The sequence below is a fragment of the Elephas maximus genome, chromosome 6 (genome assembly GCF_024166365.1).
Source record: "Elephas maximus indicus isolate mEleMax1 chromosome 6, mEleMax1 primary haplotype, whole genome shotgun sequence".
NCBI lineage: Eukaryota > Metazoa > Chordata > Mammalia > Proboscidea > Elephantidae > Elephas > Elephas maximus.
In genome coordinates, this window is record NC_064824.1 from 121,515,354 (window position 1) to 121,526,912 (window position 11,559).

General features: G+C 38.9%; 1 protein-coding gene across 1 annotated transcript in view; it reads left to right on the top strand.

The window, feature by feature from the left end:
• MOGAT1 (monoacylglycerol O-acyltransferase 1) overlaps positions 1 to 8,634 on the top strand; it is a 52,183-nt gene extending 43,549 nt beyond the window's left edge. The window contains 1 exon segment of the mRNA XM_049888842.1: positions 8,335 to 8,634. Within this exon segment, the coding sequence (XP_049744799.1) occupies positions 8,335 to 8,489 (155 nt within the window). The 3' untranslated portion in view covers positions 8,490 to 8,634.
• Positions 8,635 to 11,559: the final 2,925 nt, after the last annotated feature.

Consider the following 11,559-nt stretch of genomic DNA (forward strand, 5'->3'; position numbering starts at 1 on the left):
ACAAATATGAGGAAAGGATAATATGTAAAGAAAACCTACTCAGCACATAAAATCAAGTGGGAAAAAGAATCTGTCAACAACAACAAAAAAAGACATGATAGCACTAAATTCATACCTATCCATAATTACCCTGAATGTAAAGGGACTAAATGCACCAATAAAGAGAGAGTGGCAGAATGAATTAAAAAACAAGATCCGTCTATATGCTGCATACTTAGAGACACAAACAAACTAAAACTCAAAGGATAGAAAAAAATACATCAAGCAAACAACAATCAAAAAAGAGCAGGAGTGGCAATATTAATTTCTGACAAAATAGACTTTAAAGTTAAATCCATGAGAAAGGATAAGGAAGGACACTATATAATGATTAAAGGGACAATACACCAAGAAGATATAACCATATTAAATATTTACGCACCCAATGACAGGGCTGCAAGATACATAAAAGGAACTCTATCAGCATTGAAAAGTGAGATAGACAGCTCCACAATAATAGTAGGAGACTTCAACACACCACTTTCAGTGAAGGACAGGACATCCAGAACAAAGCTCAATAAAGACACGGAAGATCTAATTGCTACAATCAACCAACTTTACCTCGTTGACATATACAGAACACTGCACCCAACAGCAACCAGGTATACTTTCTTTTCTAGTGCAAATGGAACATTCTCTAGAATAGACCACATATTAGGTCATAAAGTAAGCCTTAGCAGAATCCAAAACACTGAAATATTACAAAGCATCTTGTCTGACCATAAGGCCATAAAAGTGGAAATCAATAACAGGAAAAGCAGGGAAAAGAAATCAAACACTTGGAAACTGAACAATACCCTGCTCAAAAAAGACTGGATTATAGAAGACACTAAGGATGGAATAAGAAATTCAGAGAATCCAATGAGAATGAAAACACTTCCTATCAGAACCTTTGGGACACAGCAAAAGCGGTGCTCAGAGGCCAATTTATATCAATAAATGCACACATCCAAAAAGAAGAAAGGGCCAAAATCAAAGAATTATCCCTACAACTCAAACAAATAGAGAGCAACAAAAGAAACCCACAGGCACCAGAAGAAAACAAATAATAAAAATTAGAGCTGAACTAAATGAAAAAAAAACAAAAAAACAAACCGAGTGCCGTCAAGTCGATTCCAACTTATAGCGACCCTATGGGACAGAGTAGAAATAGAAAACAGAAAAACAATCAAAAGAATTAACAAGACCAAAAGCTGTTTTTTTGAAAAAATCAACAAAATTGATAAACCACTGGCCAAACTGACAAAAGAAAAACAGGAGAGGAAGCAAATAGCCCAAATAAGAAATGAGATGGGCAATATTACAACAGACCCAACTGAAATTATAAGAATCATATCAGATTACTGTGAAAAACTATACTCAAACAAATTTGAAAACCTAGAAGAAATGGATGAATTCCTAGAAACACACTACCTACCTAAACTAACACAAACAGAGGTAGAACACCTAAATAGACCCATAACAAAAGAAGAGATTGAAAAGGTAATCAAAAAACTCCCAACAAAAAACAGCCCTGGTCCAGATGGCTTCACTTCTACCAAACTTTCAGAGAAGAGTTTACACCACTACTACTAAAGGTGTTTCAGAGCATAGAAAAGGACGGAATACTACCAAACTCATTCTATGAAGCCACCATATCCCTGATACTAAAACCAGGTAAAGACACCACAAGAAAAGAGAATTATAGACCTGTATCTCTCATGAATGTAGATGCAAAAATCTTCAACAAAATTCTAGCCAGTAGAATTCAACAACATATCAAAAAAACAATTCACCATGACCAAGTGGGATTCATATCAGGTATGCAGGGATGGTCCAACATTAGAAAAACAATTAATGTGATCCACCACATAAATAAAACAAAAGACAAGAATCACATAATTTTATCAATTGATGCAGAAAAGGCATTTGACAAAGTTCAACACTCATTCGTGATAAAAACTCTCAGCAAAATAGGAATAGAATGAAAATTCCTCAACATAATAAAAGGCATTTATACAAAGCCAACAGCCAACATCACCCTAAATGGAGAGAGCCTGAAAACATTCCCACTGAGATTAGGAACCAGACAAGGATGCCCTTTATCACTGCTCTTATTCAACATTGTGCTGGAAGTCCTAGCCAGAGCAGTTAGGCTAGACAAAGAAATAAAGGGCATCCAGACTGGCAAGGAAGAAGTAAAAGTATCTCATTTGCAGATGACATGATCTTATACACAGAAAACCCTAAGGAATCCTCCAGAAAACTACTGAAACTAATAGAAGAGTTCAGCAGAGTATTGGGATACAAGATAAACATACAAAAATCAGTTGAATTCCTCTACACCAACAAAAAGAACATCGAAGAGGAAATCACCAAATCAATGCCATTTACAGTAGCCCCCAAGAAGATAAAATACTTAGGAATAAATCTTACCAGAGATGTAAAAGACTTATACAAAGAAAACTACAGTACACTTCTGCAAGAAACCGAAAGAGACTTAGATAAGTGGAAGAACATACCTTGCTTGTGGATAGGAAGACTTAACATTATAAAGATGTCTGTTCTACCAAAAGCGATCTATACATTTAATGCAATTCCAACCCAAATCCCAATCACATTCTTTAATGAGATGGAGAAACAAATCACCAACTTCATATGGAAGGGAAAGAGGCCCCGGATAAATAAGGCATTACTGAAAAAGAAGAACAAAGTGGGAGGCCTTACTTTACCTGATCTTAGAACCTATTATACCACCACAGTAGTCAAAACAGCCTGGTACTGGTACAACAACAGATACATGGACCAATGGAACAGAATTGAGAATCCAGGCATAAATCCATCCACATATGAGCAGTTGATATTTGACAAAGGCCCCAAAACATTTAAACGGGGAAAAGACAGTCTTTTTAACAAATGGTGCTGGCATAACTGGATATCCATCTGCAAAAAAATGAAAACAAGACCCATACCTCACTCCATGCACAAAAACTAATTCAAAATGGATCAAAGACCTAAATATGAAATCTAAAATGGTAAAGATCATGGAAGAAAAAATAGGGACAAAGTTAGGAGCCCTAATACATGGCATAAACAGTATATAAAATGTTATAAAGAATGTAGAAGAAAAACTAGATAACTGGGAGCTCCTAAAAATCAAACACCTATGCTCATCCAAAGACTTCACCAAAAGAGTAAAAAGACCACCTACAGACTGGGAAAAAGTTTTTAGCTATGACATTTCTGATCAGCGCCCGATCTCTAAAATCTACACGTTACTGCAAAAACTCAACTGCAAAAAGACAAATAACCCAATTAAAAAATGGGCAAAAGATATGAATAGACACTTCACTAAAGAAGACATTCAGGTAGCTAACAGATATATGAGGAAATGTTCACGATCATTAGCCATTAGAGAAATGCAGATCAAAACTACAATGAGATTTCATTTCTCTCCAACAAGGCTGGCATTAATCCAAAAAACACAAAAGAATAAACGTTGGAGAGGCTGTGGAGAGATTGGAACACTTATATACTGCTGGTGGGAATGTCAAATGGTACAACCACTTTGGAAATCGATTTGGTGCTTCATTAAAAAGCTAGAAATAGAACTACCATAGGATCCAGCAATCCCACTCCTTGGAATATATCCTAGAGAAATAAGAGCCTTTACACGAACAGATATATGCACACCCATGTTATGGCAGCACTATTTACAATAGGAAAAAGATGGAAGCAACCAAGGTGCCCATCAACAGATGAATGGATAAATAAATTATGGTATATTCATGCAATGGAATACTACACATCGATAAAGAGCAGTGAGGAATCTGTGAAACATTTCATAACATGGGGGAAGCTGGAAGGCATTATGGTGAGTGAAATTAGTCAGTTGCAAAGGGACAAATATTGTATAAGACCACTATTATAAGAACTTGAGAAATAGTTTAAACTGAGAAGAAAACATTCTTTTGTGGTTTCGAGGGGGGGAGGGTGGGAGGGTGGGAGATGGGTAGTCTCTAATTAGATAGTAGATAAGAACTATTTTAGGTGAAGGGAAAGACAGCACACAATACAGGGGAGGTCAGCACAATTGGACTAAACCAAAAGCAAAGAAGTTTCCTGAATAAACTGAATGCTTTGAAGGCCAGCATAGCAGGGGCAGGGGTGTGGGGACCATGGTTTCAGGGGGACATCTAAGCCAATTGGCATAATAAAATCTATTAAGAAAACATTCTGCATCCCACCTTGAAGAGTGGTGTCTGGGTTCTTAAAGGCTAGCAAGCAGCCATCTAAGATGCATCAATTGGTCTCAACCCACCTGGATCAAAGGAGAATGAAGAACACCAAGGACACAAGGTGATGAGAAGCCCAAGAGACAGAAAGGGCCACATGAACCAGAGTCTTCATCATCCTGAGACCAGAAGAACTAGATGGTGTCCGGCTATAGCTGATGACTGCCCTGACAGGTAACACAACAGAGAACCCCTAAGGGAGCAGGAGAGCAGTGGGATGCAGACCCCAAATTCTCATAAGACCAGACTTAATGGTCTGACTGAGACTAGAAGGACCCCGGTGGTCATGGCCCCCAGACCGTCTGTTGGCCCAGGACAGGAACAATTCCTGAAGCCAACTCTTCAGACATGGATTGGACTGGACAATGGGTTGGAGAGGGATGCTGGTGAGGAGTGAGCTTCCTGGATCAGGTGGACGCTTGAGACTATGTTGGTATCTCCTGCCTGGAGGGGAGATAAGAGGGTGGAGGGGGTTAGAAGCTGGCAAAATGGACACGAAAAGAGAGTGGAGGGAGAGAGCGGGCTGTCTCATTAAGGGGAGAGTAATTGGGAGTGTGTAAAAAAAAAAAAAATTTTTTTTTTTTTAGCAAGGTGTACATGGGTTTTTGTGTGAGAGACTGACTTGATTTGTAAACTTTTAGTTAAAGCACAATAAAAATTATAAAATTATAAAAAAAGAAGTGCAGTTTCCAAGAGCAGCCTGATGAAGCTGTTTTTCCCCTTGCGGTTTAAAAAGAATTATGCAGCAGCTTGCATCTAATCTAGTCTTATGTTGTAAACATGTTTTCTTCTCTTTAGTAGTAAAAACTCTTTTTGTGGAAAGAGTAACTTCTGGTTTTCTAGGGCTCCAGGGACTCTTCTCAGAAGTATTCTGATTTTCAGTAACTCAGTACAGAACTGTTTACTTTAGCTACTCTACATTCAAGAGCAAATTTCAGAGTCTCTTCTGCCATTGATTTTGGTATTTTCTTTCTTTCCTGTCTTCTTAATGACCTTTTGCTTTCTTCATGTATGAAGTCCTTGATGTCATCCTACAACTTGCCTGGCCTTCGTTCATTAGTGAATAGAAGAAATGAAGTAAAAGAGCTGAACAGAACATTTCAAAGGGCGACTTGAGGAGACAAAGTATTACAATGAAAAGGGCAAAGACCTGGAGTTAGAAAACCAAAAGGGAAGAGCACGCTCGGCATTTCTCAAGCTGGAAGAATTGAAGAAAAAATTCAATCCTCAAGTTGCAATATTGAAGGATTCTATGGGCAAAAAGTTGAACAACACAGGAAGCATCAAAAGACGGAAGAAATACACAGTTACTGTACCAAAGAGAATTGGCTGACATTCATCCATTTCAGGAGGTAACATATGATCAGGAACTGATGATACTGAAGGAAGAAGTCCAAGCTGCACTGAAGGCATTGGCGAAAGACAAGGCTCCAGGAATTGATGGATATACTAGTGCATATTGTAATTTTTTGTTGTTGTTGATTGTATTATTTGAAAAGACCCTGGATGGTACAAATCGTTAAGCACTTGTCTGCTAACCGAAACGTTGGCGATTTGAAACCACCCGGAGTTGCTGTTGCAACGATGGAAGCGCTCACTTGTCTATGCCAAGAAATTTGGAAGACAGCTACGTGGCCAGCCGAAGAGATCTGTATAAGGGCCCATTCCAAAGAAAGGTGATCCAATGGAATGCGGAAATTATCAAACAATATCATTAATATCACATGCAAGTAAAATTTTGCTGAAAGTAATTCAAAAATGGTTGCAGCAGTACACTGACAGGGAACTGTGAGAAATCCAGAAGAGGCTGTGGAACCAGGGGTATCACTGCTGATGTCAGATGGATCTTGGCTGGAAGCAGAGAATACCAAAAAGATGTTTACCTGTGTTTGACTACGCAAAGGCATTCGACTGTGTGGATCATAACAAATTATGGATAACATTGCAAAGAGTAGGAATTCCCGACCACTTAATTGTGCATATGCAGAACCTGTATGTAGACCAAGAGACAGTTGTTTAAACAGAATAAGGGGATACTGAGTAGTTTAAAATCAGAAAAGGTGTACATCAGGGTTATATCCTTTCACCGTGCTCATTCAGTCTGTATGCTGAGCAAATAATCCCTATATGAAGAATGTGGTAGCAGGATTGGAGAAAGACTTATTAACAAGCTGTGACATGCAGGTGACACAACCTTGCTTGCTGAAAGTGAAGAGGGCTTGAAGCACTTACTGATGAAGATCAAAGACTATAGCCTTCAGTGTGGATTACACCTCAACATAAAGAAAACAAAAATCCTCACAACTGGACCAATAAGCAACACCATGATAAACAGAAGAAATATTGAGGTTGTCAAGAATTCTATTTCGCTAGGACCCGCAATGAACGCCCATGGAAGCGGCAGTCAAGAAATAAATTGACTGTTGCAATGGGCAAATCTGCTGCAAAAGACCTCTTTAAAGTGTTAAAAAGCAAAGACGTCACTTTGAAGACTAAGGTGTGTCTGACCCAAGCCATAGTATTTTCAATTGCCTCATTTGCATGGGAAAGCCAGACAGTGGATAAGGAGGAACCAAGAAGAATTGACGCCTTTGAATTATGGTGTTGGCAAAGAATATTGAAAACACCATGGACTGCTGGAAGAACGAACAAATCTGTCTGAGAAGAAGTACAGCCAGAATGCTCTGCAGATGGTGAGGTGAAATTTCCTCTCTTGTGCTTTAGGTAAGTTATCAGGAGGGACCAGTCCCTGGAGAAGGACGTCATGCTTGGTAAAGTAGAGGGTCAGCGAAAAACAGAAAGATCTTCAAGGAGATGGATTGGCACAGTGGCTGCAACAATCGGCTCAAACATAGTAATGATTGCCAGGATGGCCCAGGACCCGGCAGTGTTTCTTTGTGTTGTACATAGGGTAGCTATGAGTCAGAGCCGACTCCAGGGCACCTGACAACGACATTCAGTAGCAGCACCAGACCAGCAGGGGGCAAAGTGAATAGCAGAGAGGATCCAGGAGAACAGGTACCAAGGATGCCAACATATGAGACAAGTGAGAGAAACGTTATTTATTGTATTAAATGCCATTTAGAATACAAATAGAAGTTGCCGGATTTGTTTTTATTAATTGGATTTGTTGTTATACGGGTAAAGGGTAAATATATTCCCTTAGAAAATTCCCATAATACAGATAAAGTGAAAGTTCCCCATTCCTACCTCCTTCCCTAGAGGTAACCACTGTTACCAGTTTGTTATCCCTCTTTCTAGACTTTCTAGACTCTCTTTCTAAGTCTAGACATAGAAGGTTTTTGTTTTGTTTTTCATAAGCGGGATTATACTGTATCATTCCTATAGCTTTCTTTTTTTCACTTAAGAATACATTTTGAACCATCTATTTTTTTTATGTGTGTATACACGTATATATGATCTCATTTTTTAAAAAATTACTGCCCAGGATTCCATCGAAATGACCATTCCAATAATTCTTTTATTGAGACTTTTAATTGACTTTCAGTTTTTTTTTATGATTGCAGTGAAATCCTCAAGACTGTGTATTTCTCTAGTACAGACCTTTAGCTGTGAAGATACACACAGAGACACACGCACATTGTGTTATTTAGAAAGACAGAAGAAGAGTCAGAGTGGAAGCTCGATGCCACACGATGAAGGGATTTCATAGTCAGCAACGATAGCCTACTGTGGTCTGGCTCTCGGCTGTACCAGAGGGAGAATGCTGGTGACGTGGACGCCCAGCCCTGTTCACATACCTCACAGCTGCAGTCAGCACAGCAGCTCATTTCAGTCAAAGTCCAAGCCACCAGGACACTGACCGTCCAGTGTCTGCTGAGAAGGAAAATTCTTTACTTGATACCAGCTGGGGTGGTGTGATGACTGCGGGCAGCCAGTAAAATAAAGAAGGGATCAGAACGAGCAGGCCTGAATGGATTCAGAGCTGTCTGTTAGAGACAGTTGTCTGTGGTGGCGTGGTTTTGGTTTCTCGTGTGTGATGTAGTCTCTATTTTTGCAGTTGGCCCCCCAATCCCTGTTCATCAGACTCAGCACCCAACCCCAGAGCAGACTGAGGAGTTGCATCAGACCTATCTGGAGGAGCTCAGGAAATTATTTGAGGAGCACAAATGGAAGCATGATATTTCTGAGCACGGAACTCTCATTTTTAAATAATCACACTCTCAGAAGGCGTAAGGGAGGACAAAAAAACATTCGATTGAGAGAATAAATAATAAGCTTTTTTTTTCTTTGACTGTGGCATCAATTTATAACTGAAAAGTATTATTTATGGTGGCCGATACTGATGTTTTTGTCTGTGGTAAATAAAAACACAGCAGATGATTATTAGATAATGTTGGGGAGGACTATAAAAATTTTAATAATATTCCTCATTTGGGAAGGAAAAGGTTTAGAATTATTCATGTGTTCCCCCAAAATTATAACTTCAGAAACAATTTGATCCTTTTACTAAACATGACCATAATATAAGAAGGCATTTTGACTAAATATGACAGATGTTGGTCAGCACAGCTGGAATATTTAAGAGACAGTATGTAAAACAATTTGCCATATAGAACTAGAGATCGTTTCTTTCTTTTTTAGCTTGAACAGACCGTTTGTTAGTGACTAATACTACTTTAATACTTAGAAAATGTGATCCTTTAGGTCATGCCGATCAATGCATTTTTAAACAGTAGTGCAGAATTTTATGCAGTTTTGGAAATAGACTAAATCTATCATATGGACATCCATGTGGACAAGAGTATGTATCTTCATTTTTATGTGTGCTTAGAAATACGTTCATCTGCTATAGACAAGGAGGTCTATTTGGAAAATATGCTTTTGCAGAGGTTTTGGAACACTGAAATTTCAAGAGATTTTCATGTTAATATACATGAAATTTTAATTTTTTTCCCAAATGGCCCCTTTGGTGCGAGTTATGAAAGTGCCCCCTCTGGTCAGATGTGGTAGCACAAGTTATGAAACAAAGTACCCTCTGGTGAGATGTGTCTTGTTCAAAGTTGACTCAGGTTATTTGAATCTTCTCTAAAGGGGTATATTAGCTGCATGGAAGTGGAACCTTGGCTGTCCTGGTGATGGCTGGCTCCTCAGTGCCTGGATCAGTTCATGGCACCTAGTAGGCGTACAAGACTTTAATGAATGCGTGTAGAGATGAACATACAACCAACCTTTGCCATAAGGCCAAAAATTGTTAAAGTTATTCCATAGGATGAAACCTATTATGAGACAAGACCCACTTCCAGAAGGAGATAACTTGCTTTGTTTTCTGTCCTGCACCTGTAATCGACAGTACTCATACAGACCAAGTCAGAGCGAGGTTTCTGATAATTAGTCACTAAGAGTCAGTAAGTAGGTAAGAAGAATATAGGGTTTCCAAATGATCTCCATTGTCGGATATTTGTTTTTGTGCCTCATCCACTCTAGATATTTGAGGGTAACTTTACAGAGTTGACATATTACTTATTGTTAATATGTCTTTAAGCCTCTGATTTTTAAAACATTAAGCCCTGGGCTAAAGCGTGGATTAGGTTCAGTGATAGCGAAACAAAATTATACTGAATGTCTTGAGTAGGAAAGCATTTCACACAGCAAAAAAAAAAAAAAATGGGCCTTCTCCATTCCTCTACATGAGGTCTTTTGGCCTGCATTTCTTTGACTTCACACTAGTTAAGTGATCCAGGAGTCCATTGACCCCAACAACTAAAGCCCTTGAAGTTATTATAAAATCCATGTTTTTATCCCCTTGGAGAAGCTTATTAAAGGTCCGTAACACATACCCTTTCGCAATTTTACAGAGGTATAAATTTTAATCTCCTACTTAGTAGTGAGGAGGCCAAGCTGACCACCCAACATCAGCTGGATTATTTTGTAGGCAGCTAAAACTCAAAGCAGGGATTCTAAAAAATGAGAGAGAAAAAAGTTTTGCTCTAATGAATTTATCTAGAATTTTGCCATTAAAGAAATCTAGACAGAAGAAATTTTATTTTTGACATAAGTAAAATCTTATTTTTAAGGACACATGGGTGGAGGGTCTGTCTCTTTTCGGAGTCTCCAGAGGTCTTAATCCAGCCATACCAGAAACCTTGTCATATGTTCAAAGCTCCATATAACCCTATAGATTGCAAAGGAATTTTTTTTTTTTTTATAACCTAGATGTATATTAATGATAAGTAAGAGGAGAAGGTTGCCTGACCAAAGACTGTGAACAGTCAAGAGGGAGGTTCAGGAAGAAGAAATTCCCCTTAGCATGGCAAACCACATGTCTCTAGACTAAAATTCTGATGATACGTTTATGGAATTTAACCAATTCCCATGTTATGAAAATAGTGTCTTTCTTTCTTTTTTTTTTTTTATTAACTTTTATTGAGCTTCAAGTGAACGTTTACAAATCAAGTCAGACTGTCACATATAGGTTTATATACACCTTACTCCGTACTCCCACTTGCTCTCCCCCTAATGAGTCAGCCCTTCCAGTCTCTCCTTTCGTGACAATTTTGCCAGCTTCCAACTCTCTCTCTCCTCCCATCCCCCCTCCAGACAGGAGATGCCAACACAGTCTCAAGTGTCCACCTGATATAATTAGCTCGCTCTTCATCAGCATCTCTCTCTTACCCACTGTCCAGTCCCTTTCATGTCTGATGAGTTGTCTTCGGGGATGGTTCCTGTCCTGGGCCAACAGAAGGTTTGTGGACCATGCCCGCCGGGATTCCTCTAGTCAGTCAGACCATTAAGTATGGTCTTTTTGTGAGAATTTGGGGTCTGCATCTTTCTTTCTTTTAACATACCAGTCCATCCTTTGGATGTGTAATGTAACATCCAAAGCTGTGAAAGAATTTTCTTGATATGAGTTTTTACTCAGCACAAATGTAGGCCATTTATTTTATGCCCTACTATGGTTCGATGGAGATTTCCTCTATTTGAAAGGTTCTCATCTACTATGCAATTGCACATAATTTTAAATAACAAAATGACACAGAACAACAACAGAAATAACCTAGAACACTGCAGAGAGACTGAGGCTGTAGTCTGGAGGAAATGTGCATTTACATTGGTTGAATTGGGGTTTCTTTCTGCTCTGTTGCCCTCACATACAGGGTTCAGACTGAGTCGTTAACTTTATCTCGCAGCTAGAAGTGTATGGAATTGTCTATAACCAGCTAACTCTGTTATGCTCACATTGAAGGTGGCAGCTTCAACTCTTATGAAGGATAGCCTGTTTTGC